This window comes from Syzygium oleosum, unplaced genomic scaffold, assembly GCF_021117445.2.
Source record: "Syzygium oleosum isolate NSW1041296 unplaced genomic scaffold, Sole_v2.1 Sole_v2.57, whole genome shotgun sequence".
Lineage (NCBI taxonomy): Eukaryota > Viridiplantae > Streptophyta > Magnoliopsida > Myrtales > Myrtaceae > Syzygium > Syzygium oleosum.
In genome coordinates this window covers 168557-188926 of record NW_026607541.1, presented here as the reverse complement: position 1 = coordinate 188926, position 20370 = coordinate 168557, and the positions used below count along the sequence as shown (strand labels likewise).

At 40.6% G+C, this 20370-nt stretch overlaps 1 protein-coding gene and 1 pseudogene across 1 annotated transcript; both read left to right on the top strand.

The window, feature by feature from the left end:
- The window catches only part of LOC115664525 (disease resistance protein RUN1-like), a 44399-nt pseudogene that overhangs the window by 8327 nt on the left and 15702 nt on the right, over nt 1–20370 (top strand).
- LOC130136980 (zinc finger BED domain-containing protein RICESLEEPER 3-like) lies at nt 11397–17503 on the top strand. Its single transcript, XM_056307647.1, has 3 exons — nt 11397–12482; nt 15984–16112; nt 16217–17503. Exons 1-3 carry the CDS (start codon nt 12284–12286, stop codon nt 16300–16302), a joined length of 414 nt encoding a protein of 137 aa, XP_056163622.1. The 5' UTR covers nt 11397–12283; the 3' UTR covers nt 16303–17503.

The window sequence follows — 20370 nt, the reverse complement described above, 5'->3', positions numbered from 1 at the left end:
AGCTTTTTCCACTCTTTTTTGGCCAAAGAAAACGTAATTTCACGGTCCCCCACCATGTCAGTTTGGTACGATTACAAATTAGCTAACCCGTGTGAGAATCCCAACTTTGACCAATGAGCATTGCAAATTATACCATTTCTTCAAATCCTTAATTAAAAAAAATGAGGTGGTTAATGGTTCCATTGGAAAATCCTCTAGAAGCACAATAATGGTAATAAGAGAAAATTGTAATAGGCAATTCAGGACCTACTTATCTGAAAATACAGTATGTACACAACACACAAATAAAATAGCTATCACACAACTATCACACACACAATTTATGATTCGTGAAAGCTTACACTTACTATTGCAATTGATTTTCTCGCACGACACGCAAAAACATTTGGAGCAAACTCTTTTTTATTTCTTGCCTGCACGGATGAGCCAACTCCTTTTTCTCTTCCGTCTGAAGCCCCTCGCAAACTTTCAAAGAACCTTAGCTTATCATGTGGCTTCTGACTAGCGTGTTGATGCAGGTGGGCCGGGCGCGTGGGCTTAGGGAATTTTGGCACGGGCCGGACGTGGCTTTTATCCGGTGGCGGGCTCATTTTTATGGGGCCGAGGATGTTTTCTTTTTATGTTTGTGGCTGGGCCTATTAACAGGCCCAGCAGGCTGCGGGTGAGAGACCCGGGTCGGGTTGGATTCGGTGATCCGACCCAGTTTCTTTTATAATATAATAGAATATTATTATTTTAATATTAAAAAATATTTTAACAAAATAAAAAAAAAACCCAAAAATATTTTATATTTTCCAAAAATGAAGAAAAACCCAAAAAAAATAGTTTATTGGCTAATTTTCTACACAAATGCATGGAAAATCTTCAAAAAAAATCCAAATAAAAAAAACCAAATCTCAAGGTTTAAACAAGATTAGGCACAGAAGGGCATTAGTTGATTAACTAGTGTAATCAAGTCTCCGATCCTAGTTTCTCTAGTTGCATTGGCATAAAATATTTCTCCCAATAGTTTACTTAGATTTCTAATCAGCCTATCCCAAACGGTTCACTTCTATTAACCCTCATTATTTCCCACGCAATAGCCACGATAAGTAGATGTTGATTCGTGAGATAGAAATACCGACTTTCCCATTTGCGAAATACAATGATAGAAAAAGCCACCAACCGATGCAATGACTGCTTGGTAACTGTGAATGAAGTGCTTTGGGTCATTCCTCATTCAAATCTGACACTACTTTTGACTTGAACAGAAGTATGGAGGCATTTGTGAATTGAAGATTCGTTGATGGAACCCAGATAGAGATGGATAGAGCCAAGCTTGAGAACGAGCGGAAGAGGGCTCGAGAACTAGAGAATGGTGCTTCTCATCCGCCAGAAGGAGCTCCAATTGCTTGCTCTTCAACAGCATTGACAACATTCATCCAACAAAAGGAGTGGCGGCAGCGATGAGGGTTGAAAGGCGAACGATTTCGAAAGAAACTAAAAGAAAAAACTCCGGCTCAACCCAACCATGGCCGATTTGAAGGTGGAGATGCTATGTGACTTACTCGATGGAGGATTGATAGCTTTGGACCGTATGCTTACAAGAAGTTCGGGTCTTTCAAAATGGGCTTCGGGAATTGGTTGGTACTTCATTGATCAGTTAAATTCCACTCGTACTCATCGGCTAAATTTTGCTCTCTTTATGCTTTCTTTTTTTTGGGCATAAACTTATTAGTGGAGAGGAATCACAACACGTGTGTGTCTGCTCGTTCCACGAGTTACAAAGGATTTCTAAAGAACACCTATAGTCTTTGAGATGCTTGGAATTGCATGATTTTGAGTCAAATGCTTCACTAGTGATTGATGATCTATTTCAAGTTCAAGGCCTTGACAGATTGAAAAACTTGAAGGAGCTGCTTTTGGATAGGTGCCGGTCCCTTATAAGACCAAACCTTTCACAATTAACACATCTGAAGTTTTTAAGAGTCGCAAAATGCCACAATCTAGTCGAAATTAATGACCTCGAGAAAGAATTGGTCCCCATAATTGGCAATAGGAACGTTGATGAGTTTATGTCGACAGTTGATATGGTTATCGACCAAGCGTGTATTGCATAATTAAATCCATGGTCCAAGAAGACCAAGACTTGGCCTATTAAATGGAGTGGGACAAATCCGCAGCACGTAGTTACACTTAGGGAAAATTCCATTTTGGTACCCCAAGTGGAAGCGTTTTCTCAATTTGGTACCTAAAGTGGACACGGTGTCAAATAAGGGTAGAGGTGGCCACGGTTCGGAACCGACCGGTTCCGGTTCGGAACCGGCGGTTCCGGTTCGTGACCAAGTGTGAACCGGAACCGTACGGTTCCGGGCCGGTTCCTATTTTTTTCTGTTTTTTTTCTTTTCCTTTTCCTTTTCTTTTTTTTTTCTTCCTCCGTGGCCGGCCATAGCCGGTGTGACGCCCCAGAACGTCACGCGAAACACGTACCAATTAATATTATTAATAAAATGGCCAGCGGAAGTCAAAGTCTGAACAAGTTGTCAAAATACTTTTGCTTTTCATTAACAATACTTATGAGAATTACAAGACCAGACAATACATCATAAAATCACAAAGAACAACATCTGGGTAGGTCGAGGTTGCCTATCTCCATGCTACAATTTACTCCAAAGACGGCCCGCACAAAAGTAGACCTTACAACAAGTTGTAGATGTCATCGCCTTCGTATCAACCTTTATCCCGCATAACCCATATAGTAGATATACATCTTGTACAAACTATATCCGCCCTCGGGACAAGCATATCAACGTACTGGCATTCATAATATTTAGAGAAAAACCAGCAAGCATTGGTAGCAGGTTTGTCCATTCCTACATGTCTGAAAAATAGTGGGATGAGCCGAAGCCCAGTAAATGAAATCTCTAGTTTTAAGTTAGGAAAATCAGCTTACCACTTCACCTGGCATAAACACATACGCATGCATAGCAAGCGATATGCATAGAACTTGAGTGCAAGTTATACCTTTTCCGTCTGGATGTGCCGCAAAATCTGAATAATGCAACATATCATGATATTTCCACTCAGACGCAAGCATGAAGTAAAACATTTATGCTCATGCGATTAAGTTCATTACTTCATCCTCCCGAACACTCCCGGGGCATCCCGACCAACGGGGCATCCCAACTCCGAGGCATCCCGGCACACACCCGGGGCATCCCGACCAACGAGGCATCTCGACTCCCGAGGCATCCCGAAACACTCCCCGGGGCATCCCGACCTACGGGGCATCCCGATACACGGGGCATCGTCACACACCACTAAATGGGCGACGGAATTAATATTATTCCCATGCAAGTCATGACAACCAAGTACTTGTATGCAAAAGTCCGTTTTGGCCCGTCCCATACCGAGCCATCACGGTTTTTGAACTTTAAAGCCATGAAATGCATCATCCGAGCAATTTAAACATGAAAACAATACATTTCAAACTCAGAAGCAACTCAGCTCATAAGCAATTTCTGGTTCAGAAGCAAATTCGAGTAATCAGAAACAAGTTCAGACTGAGAAACAGATTCAGATTCAGAACTGAATTAAAACTCAGAAGCGAATTCAGACTCAGAAGTAAATTCAGACTCAGAACCGAATTCAGACTCAAAAGTAGGTTCTGAACAATAAAGTCTGAATCAGTTTTATAAGTAAGTCTAAACAGTAAATATGAACAGTAAATCTGAATAGTAAATCTGAACAGTAAAATCTGAATAGTAAGTATGAACAGTAAAATCTGAGCAGCAAAGTCTAAGCAATTTTAAAAGTAGAGTCTGAACTGCAAAGTCTGGATGTTAAATCTGAAGGTAAAGTCTGAAAGTAAAGTCTGAAGGTAAAGTATGAAGTTAAAGTCTGAAAGTAAAGTCTGAATATTTTTCAAAAGTACACAGAACCAGATTTTGATAACAAAGTCTTAGCAGTTTCAAGGTACACAAAACCAAATTTTGAGGATTAAAATCTGCTCAGATCAAAAATAAACATAATCATCACTTTGAGTAAAACGATTTTCTACCCTTTTAAGCATACATAAACCAATAATAAGAATCCAACAATCACCTCAAAATTTACACTTACTCATTCCGATTTAATCGTTCCGCTTGCCGATTATCGCCATACTTTAAGGAAACAAATCACATCCATTTGAACTTGCACAGAACCAGCAAAACAGATTCAACCATCATCACAACCTCACTATTGCACCTCAAAATAACCTTTCTCAAGCAACCGAGTTGCAAGTGCCAAGTAGATTTACTTAGCTTAAACCTAGAGTTTTCACTTACCTTGTGCAGAATCTGAACACCCCAAAGGTTAAAGCTCTCTCGGAAATTCTGGATCGGTGATGGTGGAAGTAGAAAGTGAAGGAGAGAGTGTAGGTTTGGTGAAATTGTCTTCGGTAATTTCCCATACGAAGATGAAAGCTGAGAAGTATACGAAGGGGGTGGGTAAATTCAATGCACTCACAGGTGGCATCTTCTCCTTCTATCATGGCCACGTGTAAGAGATCAAAGAAGAAGTGATGGCCAAGGAAAATCATTACTTAGGCTAGGTGTCTAGTTGGGCAGAAGATGACTTAAGGGGTCAGGTGGCTTTCGATCAAGCTTCCTCTTCAATAATCACGTGAGGAAATAGGAGAGTCCAGAAGATATTTTCATAAGAATATCTCATCCCCTTTCCTTAACGACCAAATAGAAAAAGGCTAACCTTACTTTACCAAAATTAATCAATACTAATAATCCCCACCAATATTGCACTACGATTAGCGTACACGATAACGTTTAAAATATTAAACACGTCGAACTCGGAACGATTTCATTTCTAAATCCGCACTTCGCGAAATACGATCCGATGAAAATCTCTACGCGTCCGTAAAAATACCAACTTAAGTAGTTCTTGGCTTTATAATCCCCGTATCATTCTCGATCATAGAAAATTCCCCACGTCAATTATTTATTATTACGAAATTTCCGGATGTCACAGCCGGGGCCGGCGCGGAGGTCGCCGGCCTCTAGGCGAGTGGCCCTCGCCCCCAGTGCGAGGCCGGCCTCGCCCGACGCCGCGAGGTCGAGCCTCGCCGATTGCGAGCGAGGCCGAGCCTTGCCGGCGTCGGGCGAGGCCGGCCTCGCCCGGCCCAAGCGAGGGCCGGCCTCGCCCGACGCCGCGAGGTCGAGCCTCGCCGGTTGCGAGGCGAGGCCCGCCTCGCCCGGCCCGACGAGGGGCCCTCGCCCGACGCCGGCGAGGGCCCCTCGCCCGACGCCGCGACCTCCGCGCCGGCCCCGGCCATGGCCGGCCGGCGGCCGCGGAGGAAGAAAAAAAAATTAAAATATAAATTATAATTTTAAAAAACAGAAACAAGGAAAAAAGACAAAAGAGAAAAAGGAAAAACAGAAAAGGAAAAGGAAAAGAAAAAGAAGAAAAACAGAAAAGGAAAAACAGAAATGAAAATAAAAAAATTTAAAAAAATACTATTCTTGTGATAGAACATTATTCAATATAAATTGTGATTAAAATGTAAATTGTACTCAAATTTGGGGACAAAAAGACAAGAGAGAAAGAGAGGGCTTCAAGCCTTCAACTTAATAAATTATCATTAAGCACATTACAATTCATTACAACGATCTTAAAAAAAAAGGAGTACAATATATATACCCTAAAATTATCCCAAAACCTAAGCATTCCGTGCGCAGGGGACCAGAGGTCACATATCGTCGGATTATATTTCGGTTTCCCTAAGCTCACGTGGGCGTACCCGGTATGAGAAACAAGAGTTCCCGAAATATTTGCCAACTCCAATAGTTCTTTTACCCTCAATCGTCACTACCCGTTCCAGTACCGATAGTGGTAGCGGTAGTATCTCCGTCGTTAAAGAATTCGGATTCATTATTCCGATCTATCTCTTGTTGCCGGTATTGAGCCTTCGTCCAATCAGCAACACAAGCTTGCATCTCCACTGATTCTGGATATAATCTTGAACGATGTTCGTTCAAAATATTACCTCCGGCACTGAATGCTTGTTCGACCGCAACTATAGAACAAGGGGTTGAAAAAATCTGTTTTGCAATAAGAGAAAGGATTGGGTATTGGCTTGCGTGCCTCTTCCACCAATCCAAAATAAAAAAATCTGTACCACCTTCGGCTTCAGTAAACTCAAATAAAATGGTTAGATAACTCTCTAATTCAGAAATATTTCCTATTACTCCCTTTTATTTTTTTTGTCTATGTAATAAAAGTTGGTACCCTCTACTAATTTTACCTGTATTGTCATTTTGTATCTCCGTAGATTGAGAAGATCTAATATCACCTAAATTATATTTAGTATAAAATTCATTATATAATTCTATTACTACGTTTTTAACCTCACGTACTATGGTTGTAACATTTGTCACATCATAATGTAAACATTGATAATACGCACGCAAAAAATCATTTAAGCCATCCAATTTGCAACGCGGATCAAAAACACAAGCAACTAAATAAATCATGGGAATTTCACTATAATAATGAAGCCATTTCATTTTCATTGCAACTACAGTATGTTGTAATTCAACATCATTTTCATATTCATCAAAAGTTCCGACAATATTAGTACACTCTACTAAAAATAAATGTGTAGTAGGATAATAAACACCAGACAAAGTATAAGTTGCATCATTAAAAACCTTTAAAAGATCTAAAAAATTTTGGCAAATATGCCACTCTTGTGGATATAAATTAATCTCAGGTATATTATTAGAAATGAATGCACATAATAAATCTTTATATGCTAAAGATTCACTAAGCAAGTGGAAAGTAGAATTCCAACGAGTTGGAACATCTCTTGGAAATCTTTTTGGCTTTTTGCCATTATCTCTACAAAATCTACCCCATTCTTTCATTTTTTTTTGGGTGTTTCCATAAAAATTGAATCGCCGTTTTTATTGGTTGAAGAAAAATATCAAGAGTTTTCAAACCATCTTGTACACATAAATTTAAAACATGACAAGCACATCTAATGTGAAAAAATTTTCCGCCAAAAGCGGGTTTACAAATATTTTCTAACTCGGCAATTGAAGCGGTATTTGCTGCGGCATTATCAAAACCAATTGAAAAAATTTTGTTAAGCAAATAATATTCTTCTAAAACTTGCCTAATTAGTCTATAAATATTATTTGCCGTATGATGATCATCGAAAACTCTAAATGCAATAACTCTTTTTTGAATAGTCCACTCGTCATCTATCCAATGACATGTTATGCCCATGTAAGAATGATTTTGCCAATGATCACTCCAAATATCACTACCTATATGCACGCATCCATTAAATTGCATAAAAAAGTTTTGTAAATCATTTTTTCCATTTTTGTAAAGATCTTTAATTACTCGTTTAGTTGTATTTCTAGAAACACGTTTTGCTTGTGGAGCACATGCTTTTTGTACAAATTCATTAAAACCAAATCTTTCTCCAAAATTAAATGCTAAATGCTCAACGGAAATAAATTTTCCTAATTCTTCCTTATAAGTTTTTTCATTAAAACGAAATAAAGGGGAAGTGTTAGGATTGACGTACCCGGAAATTTGTTGTTGCCCGATATCGATTCCCGTTTCGGTTGGATGTTTGCTCATAAGATGTCGTTTAAATGTTCCATATCCTTGTCCACATGTATATTTATATATTTTTCCACAATATTTACAAATTATATCATACCTTTTTTGACCGATATCAAACCTTTCCATTTTCGTGAAGTGATTCCAAATGTCGGATGTAAATTCCCGTTCCGCTTCCTTTGTTGTAGATATTTCAGCAGGAGGATGAAAACTTTCTTGCGTCGGGACGCGCTCCACATCGTGAAAAATGTTGATTTCATCATCTTGAAAATCTGCATATTCACGAGGATCAAAAGAATGATGGGATTCCGTCTCGATATTCTTACCTTTGCCAGTTGGCACTCGACTTCCACTTGCCATTTTTCGAATGGATTGAGAGAATTGAGCGGATTAATTGGGAGAATTAAGAAAGAATTGCGTGGATTGAGAAAATTGAGAGAATTTCAGAGAATTTGAGAGAATTTCGAGTATTGAGAAAATTTGAGACTTGAGAGAAGAGAATTGGAGAGAATTTGAGAGAATTGTGTGTGTATTGTGAGAATTTGAGAGAATTTATAGGAAAAAAATAGAAGAAAATTTAGAATTAAAAAAAATAAAACATAACCGTTGCAAAATTGCAACGGTTATGTGTGTTTTTTTTTTTAATTATAAAAAATGCCCGTTGGGGCGTAGCCGACCGTTGCCCCAACGGGCCGCACACCGCAGCCGCAAGGTGCTGCGGGCTACGGCGCAGCAGGGCCTGCACGTCTGCAGGCCCTGCTGCAAATAAATCTTTTTTTTTTTTTTTTTTGGTTGGGCCGTTGGCCCGTTCTCTCTGCGGGCTGGCGGGCTGCAGCATGCGCAAAGGCATGGCTCTGCACTGCGTGTCTTTGTAGCCTGCACCTCGCACTTTTTTTTTTTTTTTTTTTTTCGCGAACCGGGTCGGAACCGCGGTTCCGGGCCGGTTCAAATTTTCCCTGGAACCGGAACAGGGACCGTATGCCACGGGCCGGTTCCGGTTCCGAACCGCGGGCCCGGGTTTGACCGGGCCGGTTCCGATCCGGTTCCGGGCCAAAACCGGCCCGTGGCCACCTCTAAATAAGGGTCTGAAGTGCTCAATTAGTCTCAAATAAGGACCCGAAATACCCAAGAAGTCTCAAATAAGGGCCTGGGTCGCCGGGCGGCCAAAATTGCTTGCCGGCCGGCAAGAATGTTACTGATTCGGCACCGGAACAGTAACTTTTTTATTATTTTTCCTTTCTGCCTTTTTTTTCCTTTTCCTTTTCTTTTCTTTTTTTTTCTTCTCTTCGTCCGCCGGCAATAGCCGGGGCCGGCGGAGGTCGCCCACCTCAAGCGGAGGCGGCCCTCGCCGGCGTCGGGCAAGGGCCGCCCTTGCCTGGGGTCAGGCGAGGTCGGCCCGCGCCGCTTCTTCGGCGAGGGTCAAGCCTCGCCCGTATTTGGCGAGGGCTCGGGCCCGCCGCCGGGCGGCGAGGCTCGACCTCGCCAACGTCGAGCGAGGCCGGCCTTGCCGTTGCGGGCGAGACCGACCTCGCCGGCGTCGGGCGAGGCCGGCCTCGCCGTTGCAAACGAGACCGACCTTGCCCGGACACCGCGAGGTCGAGCCTCGCCCGGGCCGGCGAGGTCAACCTCGCCCGGTTCTTGCGGCGAGGTTGGCCTCGCCCAAAGAACGGCGAACCTCGCTAGATCTGGCGAGATTCGACCTCGCCATTGCTTCGGGCGAGGTCGGTCTCGCTACAGCGGCGAGGTCGGCCTCGCCTAACGCCGGGGGCCGAGCCTCGCCCGGCCACGGGCCAAGGCTTGACCTCACGCAAGGGCGAGGCCGACCTCGCCGGCGTCCGGAGCGAGGCCGGCCTCGTCGTTGCGGGCGAGACCGACCTCGCCCGACGCCGGCAAGGTTGGCCTCGACCTCGCCGTTGCTGGGCGAGGTCGGTCGAGCCTCACCGGCAACTGGCGAGGCTGACCTCGCCCGACACCGGCGAGGGCCGCCTCCGCCTTAGGCGGGCAACCTTCGCCGGGCCCGGCTATGTCCGGCGAAGGAAGAGAAGGAAAAAAAAAGAAAAGGAAAAAAAAGGAAGAAAGGAAAAATAATAATAATAAGTTACTTGTTCGGTCTTGGAACAATAACATTCTTCTTGGCCGTGAGTAATTTTGTCACCACGGCGACCTAGGCCCTTATTTGAGATTTTTGGGCACTTCGGATCCTTATTTGAGATTAATTGGGCACTTCTATTGCTTATTTGACACCATATTCACTTTGGATGCCGAAATTGAGAAAACACTTCCACTTATAGTACCAAAATGGAATTTTCCCTTACACTTATTGAAGACAAAGAAAGAGGAAATCTGAAGGGCCCACGCGCACGTCTCCCCCGCGTCCATTTTTCTCTCCACGTGCATGCGTGCCCACAAAAATTGGCAGGCGCCTCGCGAGAAAATATTGGTGCAGGCCCGGCCTCTCCACGTAATCATGGGCCGGCCCATTTAGTGGATGCCGCGTGTCGTCCATGGGTCCCACATTTACTCTCTCTCTCTCCATCTCATATGGGTCTTCTCTCTTCCTTTTTATCTCGTGTGTTTTGGCTTCCGAAGATGGGCGTGACTTCTCCTTAAAAACATGGGCAGTTTTTTCTGTTAGCTCCCACGAGAAAACCTCCCTCCTCAAAACCAGTTGCTATGCTTGCTGTATATCTTGAACTGAGTTTAAAAAAAGAAAAAAGGAATCTTGCACTCCATGGATGAGGCTTTCCCGGCTCTCGGTGTTGCATTTCGGGGTTTCTTTCTTGAGGTTTCGCAGACTCGGGCATGTTCTTTTATCTGTTGGGCGCTACGGGAATATCTCTGTTTTTCATTACATGGGAAAAAAGGTCTGGTTCTGTATGTGGGCATTTGGCCTTGTTGGGGGTAAAAAAAAAGTGTCTTTATTTGCAAAATCGAGAATAGGAGATTCATTTCTGAGAGGAAAGGAAGATTCATAGGAGTGAACTAAAGATAAAAGTTTGTCTTTTGTTTTTTATTTATGTTGATGGAAACCAATGGTTTAGGTGGCTGGTGGCGTGATCTTTGGAGGTATTTGTGAACTGAAGATTCGTTGATGGAACCAGATGGAGATGGAGAGAGCCAAGCTTGAGAAGGAGCAGAAGAGGGCTCGAGGATGAGAGAACGGTGCTTCTCTTCCGCCAAGAAGGAGCTCCAATTGCTCGCTCTTCAACAGCAGCAGCAACATTCATCCAACAAAAGGAGCGGCAGCGGCGATGAGGGTTGAAAGTTGAAGGATTTTGAAAAAAACTGAAAGGAAAAACTCCAGGTCACGCAAAGCCTTCGCCCCCAATTCAAAAATTGTTTCGATTGTGTGTGTTTCGTTTGACCGGACGGCGGCTCTGCAACAAGGAAGAAAGCTCCGACCACCAACCCAACCATGGCCCCTTCGAAGGTGGAGACGCTGTGTGACTTGTTCGATGGAGGTTTGATAGCTTTGGACCGTGTTCTTACAAAAAGTTCGAGTCTTTCAAAATGGGCATCGGGAATTGGTTGGTACTCCATTGATCGGTTAAATTCTGCTCGTACTCATTGGATAAATTTTGCTCTCTTTATGCTTGTTTTTTTTTTTTTTTGGACATACACTTAATGGTGGAGAGGAATCACAATATGTGTGTCTGCTTATTCCATGAGATATCGAGGATTTCTAAAAAACAACCACCCTTTGCTCAATTCGCAGTGCATGCTGGCAGACATTTTAATGAATTTTGTGTGGTATGTTCTGAAATTTTTTAATCCACTGAAAAGTGAAAAGTGGTATGTGCAAGTCTAATACCAGTGGAAGCCGCAAAGCTTTTACTTCTATTTCAATTATTGAAAAACGGGCATTTGCAATCATGGTGTTTTACTTTTTGTCTCGGTTAGTTCTCTGTAATTGGATGCTTTTTCGTGTTTGATATATCTAGGAGACCAAGGTGATTTGTGTAGTACCCTTCCTTTTCATTCAGATGTAAGTTCTTTGGCTGCATTTGATGATTGTGTGTAAGTTGACTATGAGAAGTTGAATTAGTTTGTGAAAAAGATTCATTACCCTACTGTTGTTTGCACTTTTCAGCTAGATCGAGAGTTAGAATTCTATAACTAAGACAGGCCAACGCAAGTTGGTTCTTTCTTGAGGCATAGATCACCAACCACCAACCAAGATAACTCATGTTGGATCTGTGAGATGAGGTATCGAATGTTAAAGCTACTACTAGATTGTGTTTCCTGAGTATAAAATGCAGGTACCTGTGTAATCTGCCTTCTAGTTTTTGGAGTGCTTTTGGTGTGGACTTTATGCAGGAACATTCACCATACTTTGGATCCTTGACCCACATAATGCAATACAAAGGGGAAAATGATGTTTTGTTGCTAGCTAAACATCTCTAAACTCTCATCATCATATTGAAAGCTAATTTATCAATTCCCTATGATTGGCCACCATTGTCCAATTTTTTTAAAAGATTTTTAATCCTTGTACAGATCTTTTGTCCATCTTACTCTAATATTTGGTTCAAGTCCATTCATCAGTGATTTTTCTAATTTATCTTGCCTTATGCTATCAAAATATTCTAAATCTCCTTCTCTTTCATACCTGTCTTTTTTCTTTTGTTGTTTTATCTCTGACTTTATTGGGCAGGAATCTGTTTTTAGATAGAAGATGGCAACCCCAGAAGAAAACAATGATGTGAAAACTCTTGAAACACAGCCCAACAAGCGGAGAAAAAAGAAGTCCATCATCTGGGAACACTTCACAATAGAAATTATGAGTCCTGGATGTAGAAGGGCGTGCTGTAAGCAGTGCAAGCAAAGTTTCGCCTATGGCACAGGCTCAAAGGCCGCTAGCACCAGCCAGCAAAGTAAGATGTGATGAATCATTGAGTGAACTGATCTTGTCAAGTGCAGAAATTTTAGAATTACCTAAATCCATTGGGTATTTGAAAAACTTGAAAATTTTGAATATTGCTTACTGTACGAAACTGAGTAGTTTACTCAGTACTATTAGCAAGTTGATTAAACTGAAGTATTAATTGCCTCATTCTGCCGAAGTCTGGGAGGGGATGTTCCTATAGATAGGTTGTCTTCGTTGAAGATCCTTCGATTAAGTTATACGTGCATTTATGGCTTCCCCAATGCAACTGCAAAGCTTTTTTTGTCTTGAAGAACTTGATTTAAAGGACCGCAGCATGATTCAGTCGCTACCGAAGCTTCCTACCAGTTTAACAGATCTAGTAGTCAACTGTCATCTTTGCACATTGCCTCAACTTTCTCATCTAATCCATCTAAAACAGCTCAGTTTTCATGATTGCAGAGGCCAACCTTATCTCTTTCGTCCTTTGACAGAGAAGGAACAGATATTTAACAGTTTCAGATTCCTTTTTGCAAAGAGGGCATGTCGACTCAGGTGCAATCTTCCTTCTGAATAGGTTTTCTCTTGTGGGTAGGGTATTTTGGCACACCCTTCACCTAAATACCCTTTCTTTGGGTTGAGTCTTTAGATTCCATGCCTTAGTCCAGAGGGCTTTTGGAATTTGGTAGGACGATGAGGCTTGATTCGCTTCATGCTTAGTCTCAATGTCCTGGAGTTGGTTGGAGCCACTTTTAACAACGTAGCCTCCTGCTTGGTTGCGTGTCCAGACTAGCTTGTCTTCCGTCGGTGTTGTTAAGAGTGGGATATCTAGAATATCATTTACTATATGCTCATCAAAAAGAGAGAGCAGCATGTACTCATTCCATTGCACTTCCTTAGTATTTCTATCACCACATTTCAGCCGGTATATTCTTGAGCGCATACCCCAGTACATTTCTCCTGGTTTCCACAGATCTTCGATTTGCATTTTCAGTCGCTGCATTTTGTCCCAGTCATGCAAGCTCTGCTCATTTGTTGAATCCTAAAGCTCCCTATTCAAGCAATTGATTGGACTATTAGCATTAGAGAACTTCTGCTTGCTCAACTTCTTTAGGGCCTCTATTACTTTCTGTAGTTTCTTCAGAAAGTGTCATTTCCATGCCTGGAATATTCCACATTGAACTTACTAGCTGACCACATTCATAATCTTCAAGCCAGCATGCTTCTAACTTCATTTCTCTATTTCTTTTTGCAGGTTCCGCTGAGAGAGTTAGCAAGATAGGACTATGGTCCGAGCCTATAGCAAGTAATGCATATGCTTCCACTTCTGGGATGTCACTCTCCATTCTACATTGCATGGAGCTCTATCTAGTCTTTCTTGCACAAAGGCATCCCCAATCCTATTATTTGCCCGTGTAAATGCGCATCCTTTGCATTCAAGATCTATTAGAGAGCATGCATTTATAATGTTTAATGTCTCAAAAAGCCACTAACCTATGGTGCTCCACCATTTGCCTGCCTACTTTTTCCCGGTGATACAAAATTTCATGAAAGTCCAGTCCCCCCCAAAACCAAATCGAACGAAGCTGGTTGTGGGACTAATTATTGGAGCACGCACAAAGGGAATTCTCATATGTTTTCCACTTTCTGTACAAATTAGGTCAAAATTTTCATTTGTGACTAATTCCATTGTTAGTGCTACCCTATCATTCCGTAAAATTGCTAATCCCCTTGTAATTCCATTTGAATTCATCACTGCATTGTTCTGGAATTGGATTTGTTTCAAGCTTATACCACAGGTTCTTGATTCGAAAAATAATGACTGGCCTTTGCATAGCCCCAATGCTAAGATTTTCTAGGGCATGCCCAACCCCTAACAATTCCAGCATAAAATTTTCATGGGAATCTCGGTGGCTTATTAGTGCTAGCCACCAAAGCCCATATCTTAGGATCCTCCAAAACCTGAATTGGAGTCTCCAAAAGTTTGGTCTCATTTAAGGCAAGAGAGTTCGCCTTTTGAGAAGTGTAAGGAGTATACATTTACTGTGTTTTGTTTCCACCTGTTTTCTTCCCCTTGCTACATTACTTTTGGGGGCCTTTTGAGCTGCCTTCCAGCATTGTAGAGTGGCTTGGAGCTGTTATCAGCATCAAGCTCTTTTCTTAGTGTTTGTATGGACCGATGCCACCTTTTCCAATTGCTTCTATCTTCTCGGCAAAAATCTGTGCTGACTTTTTCAGATTGTTCCCACTACTAGGAACCAACGGATTCTATCCCCTAGGCTCCTAGGACACCATTTGTAGGGTGGGGGTAGGAGTTTCTGGAATAATCTCATCATCTATGGTTATATCGTCTGGTTTTGCATAGAACAACTTCCAAATAAGGCCAAACAACTAGGATCATTAGTTTCTAACCGGTTCTCATCATATTCTTCTTCCTCACAGAACTTAGCATAATGCCCTATGCAACCACATGCATAACAAAAGTGCGGTAATCTCTCATATTAAAACTCGACCCATAGTTTCTTTCCTCCTTGGCTGGAAAATTTCGTGGTTTCAAGGGGGATGAAAGATCAATTCTTACTCTAGCTTTTCCACCTGTATAGGAGCTAAACCCCTTTGTATCAATTTTCACTTTAGTTACCAAGCCACGTCGCTTGCTCTTCACCTTATGGTTTCCTCCGAGACCCAATCCGCAGTAATCAGTGCACTTGCACCCAGAACTCGTAATGTGTGTAATCGTAACGGTACTGTGAAGTAGTTGGCATCCATAGTTTAAGCACCAAAAGATTGCTAGAGAAAGACCAAGGCTTTGTCTCAAGAATTCTGTTCATTTCATTTTCAGACTTAAAGGTAAAGGCTAAAGTTCTCGAGTCTACCCAACCAGAGGTAACTGAATCCACTCTCCATGCCCTCTTCATAGTGTTTTGGAAGGCTTGGAGATTGATATTGGGGTTGGAGAACAATTGCCCAAACATGGTTAGACGACATTCTTATATTCTCTCAGTCGGGACCATACCATCTATCTCTGCCAGGTCTTTTTTCTAACCAAAAATTGCCCAATTTTCTGCAGAGGATAGTAACTCGAGAACCTAAGGCATCTAATTCTTCCACTGAAGATGCACGAGAGGCAGACAACTTACTTCCTGTGAGAAAAGTACAGCAGAAGCAGCTATTCCTGTAAATTCGTTCTCGGGTTGTATCCTGATATACAGTAATGGCAAAATACTGTCCAAAGACAATGCAGTGCTCTGGGAGGCTGATGGGGTAGCGGGGAATTTTGGGTTTGATATTTGGGCGAGGATTAACCAGGGTTGTTCCTTACTGCATCAGAAGCGAGGACTTCCAACTACAACTATAATCTTGACATAGGAACAGCTCAGTAGCAATTTTAGGAGTAAAAATTGACTTGGGAGCTACTAGTCATGCTCTTTATTATCATTTGCACATTAGTTGATGCGTGTCTCTGAATTTTGATGAGAGAAATCGTGCTCTTTTATTTTCATTTACACAGAAAATACCAAAATGATGGAGAACACATATGCCCCATGTAGAATTATGAAGAATATTTGCATGACAGCAGCACGACAGAGATCGGATTCTGGAGATTGTCCGTGTTTCCTAGTAAATGTAAATATAGCAGGTAAAGTATCGTATTCATTTGAGAGCACCTACTTCACATTAGTATTTTCAGTTTGGCATGGGGCTTTTTGTGTCGATGTCTTATTGTTTTCCTCTTATTTCAAGGACCCTTGGGGAAATTGGTCGGCAACGTGAAGGTGATGCTTCAGCATCATCTGGCTTGTGATCCTGGTAGGAAAGAAAATAGATAAGAATGCCTTGAATACATTGCATGTCATTATAGCCGTCACTCACGGAGTAAGACTCTTCATCCTTGACATGATATGAATATGTTCTTATGCAGAGTATTACCATTTCCCATGTTCTATTAAGGTTGGTTTCCAAGAGCACAAAATGTTTCTTATGTGCTCCTTTCATTCATTCATGCATAATAAAAAAAGAATTTCATTACTTGTTAGGAAAAGTTCCACCCAAAAACATAAGCTATTAGTTAGAGGTAGACTGCTTGCATATAACCCCTGTTGAAATCCTTTATTCAACCAACGTGGAATAATACTTTTAACAATTGATTGATCATGGTAATTACTCATTTCTGTGTGTGTTTTGTTATTGGTGGAGACTGATATCATTGAAGATAAAAGGTTCATAGACAAAGAGCCCAAACCGAGGGCAATTACTGTCTCTGTGGTTTTGATTGTATAATTTAGTAGCTTATTCTGTCATGGATCTATATTCCACTTTGTTTGTCAATTGAGGTGCTAATACATAGATTGCTGAATCTGATGGTGGATTTATGGCCTTGATCCTGTCAAAAGTAACATCCTGTACGGTGGAAAAACTGGCAGGAATCATGTTGCGCTCTATTTTGTTTTTCGTCATGCCTATGTCCATCTCACATGTCCGTACCATCAGTCATTGTCTTTACATATCGAATTTGCATCCTTCTGTTCGTTCTTCACTTGGTGATGACAATTTCTTATGCCCTTGATGCTTTAAATGACCAGGAGTTTCACTGTAATTTTTGACAATGGTGTAAGATCCAAACCAAATATCTGGGATATGGATGCAAAAGGGACGTTCTTTAAGCCGGTTACATTGCGTCATGCTTTATGAACGGGAGCTGTCCATCGTAGTAATGAAAACAGTTGCTTTACTTCATTCCTGGGACGGTTGAGAGCTGATATGGATCCATGAATGCCCATCTTTTCTTGAAGTATTACTTAATCAAATCAGAATACTTTCTTGCAAATGCCACCGCAGCAGAACAGAATTGGAAGTTCAACCTACTAAATACGAGAGGACCGCAGTAATGACCAACTACGGTCCCAGCTAGAAATGTCTACTATTTCGGTTGTAATGATACATAGTAAACTTTTTTTATTTTGAAGGATAGTAATTTTCCTCAAATTTTGGTTATGTCACTTGTAACTTTTTCATAAATATCAAGATTTGGGCTCGTAAATTGTACTTTATGTTATTTATAAGGGTTAATACCCTGAAAAATCCCAAACTGGTACACTTGTGTTATATTTACCTCAAATTAATTTTTTGACCACGAAAAACCCCAAACTGGTACACTTTTGACAAATTTACCCTAAACTAATACACTTGTGACAAATTTACTCTATGTTAGTTTCTATTAAATTTTATTATCAAATTGCTGAGTTAGATGACACGTGATAGTTGACTAATGTACCAAGTTGGGATTTTACTCTCCGTTTGTCATTGTAGTACCGGTTTTGTGTTTTTTTGTGGTATTAATTCAATTTAACATAGGGTATATTCATCACAAATGTATCAGTTTGGGGTTTTTAATGGTCAAAAAAATTAGTTTTGGGGTAAATTTATCACAAGTGTACCAGTTTTTGATTTTTTGTAGCCATTTGGGGTAAATTTATCACAGGTATACCAGTTTGGGGTTTTTTGTGGTAAAAAAATTAATTTGGGTAAATTTGTCACTGGCGTACCAGTTTAGAGTTTTTCAGGGTATTAACCCTATTTATAAACATGCATATAAGGATTGCAATTAATCTGCTGTGTAACAAAGAGTAAGAATACCTGTTAATAGTTTTCCCTTAAGATCCTTAAGATCCTACTCCTGAATCGACCATATATACCCAACGATACATATCATTATTCATTAGCACCGCTCTGTGTCAGCCAGAAAGTTCGAAGCCCACAAACTTCGAGAGACACAACCCTTAACTATAGGAGCCTAGCTTCATGTATGACTTAAAGAGCTCCTCATCTTCATTTTCTGACGGAAGCATTTATTTCATATCTTTTTGCTATTAGCCTTATTATCTGCTACATGGTAGTCTAGGTAGTGGTACTACCTTCATCCTGCTTGTGATGCCCAACTCTTTTCGAACTTCTGCGAACTTAGACTTGTTAATTGGTTAATGACTATGGCTGCAAATAATTGTTTGGGCTTCCTGACTCAATTAGCCATATGGTAAATTTGTTGATCCTTGACTTGAGAAATTGCTTCAGTCTATATAAGACTTTTAGAAAGCATCGGATCCCATGTGAAATTGTGGTGCCTGTCATTAGGCACAATGAGGTTCCCAGACGGTATCGATCATGCCCGAAATGATGCCTAACTCACTTTGGTTTTCGTTTTCTCCTTTTTCCTTTAATTTATGGGCCACGTCATATATTGTGTTGCTTGGCTTCCTTTCAAGAATTGCAAATTGGCACCAAAAAAAAATTATAAACAAGTGGAACGTGAGGTCCCATAACTAAACTGTTTGTCATTAAAATGGGTTGCTTAATTGTAAAACCACTAGTATTAAGAACATGTGGGCCGAAAGTTAAAGAAAAGAAGCAAGAAAATGAGTACCCTCGAGTAAAATTGTTTAGTTTTGTTATTTAGTTTTTTTTTTTTTTTTGGTCAGAAGTTTTGTTCTTTAGTTCATAAGTTAATAAAAATCAAATTATTGATGTGCTTGCGAAAAGAAAGAAAGCAAAATTTCTTAGAGCTTAGAAATAAGCTTATAAAATCAAAGACATCTCATGTGCAGATCTAAAATACATATAATGAATCCATCTTATTAGATAAACGCATAGTGGTGCTCCTGAGCTCTTTCAATGTGTTGTTGACATGTGGTATCCTCCACGAGTGACATCTTTCTTTACCTTTTTTTTAAAAAATTTCCTTTTATTTTTTCATTTTACTTGAACTAAAAATTTTCCATCTTAATTCAAGGGGCATACAATTCCTTTCAATATCACGAAAGTCCCATGTTCTTATGACGATCGAGTATGATTATGTCGGTTGACCCCATTCGCTGGACAATGCCTAGAAGGCAACGGCTAAGCATGCGCAGAGGAAGAAAACTTTAAGTGAAAAGGAAAGTTCCGCTTGGAGCAGTGAATGGAATGCTGATCATTCACTGAATAATGCCAAGAAGGCGCAGATCCAGCACTTTTCTAAATCCAGGTCAATTGACCCGTTTATTTAACTAATTACTTCAATTAGATTAGTTCATTGTAATCATTATCAATGAAGAAATGGTGACTCCTGAGAGCCAATAAGAGTAATTCGCTGTTTGTTAAGGCTATCGACAGTTCGGCTCGGATTTTTAGGAAAATTAAACCTAATTGAACCGTTTGAGTGTGCACCAAAGACTCGATTTGGTTTGGTTCGGTCCAATTCGATCTTTTAATTTTTCTTTTATTTTAATATTAAGAAGAGGTTTAATGAATAGAGAGAGATTGTGTAAATTGTAATATTAAAAAGAGATGCGATTTTCAGTTCGATTTGATTAATATCATAACCGAAATAAATAAAAAAAACAAACGGTTATTTTTTCATTGTCCAAATCAAAAGCGAAACTAATCTGAAAATGTATAGAATTTCGGTTCGATTTTTTGGTTCTGTTCTGACACCCTTACTAATTGTTAAGGCTATTAGGGAGCATACATCGAGGATCACAAGAAGGCAATGAGGAAAGAACTATTTTAAGTCAATTACCAATCATATTCTTAGTCCAAATATGAAGGCATCTCCAGATTCTCAATATGAACCAAAGAAATATATGAAACGACAAGCTTAATTTGAGAAATTTTTGAATTATCTGTCAATCCCTATCTGGCACTTCATCTTCCTGCTTTCCCTTCCTTTTTACCAACAGTGCTATAAATGTGGAGCGAAGACCGTCGGAGTAATCATTTCGTGCTCAACTTTTATACTATCACTATATCGAGGATCACCAGTCAGCATGTATTATTCATTTATGTAATGAACATCTAGTCTAGAACTATAAACTCTAATATGTATATGCAATGGTAGTACTCCTGTTTTTGTTTATTTTTAG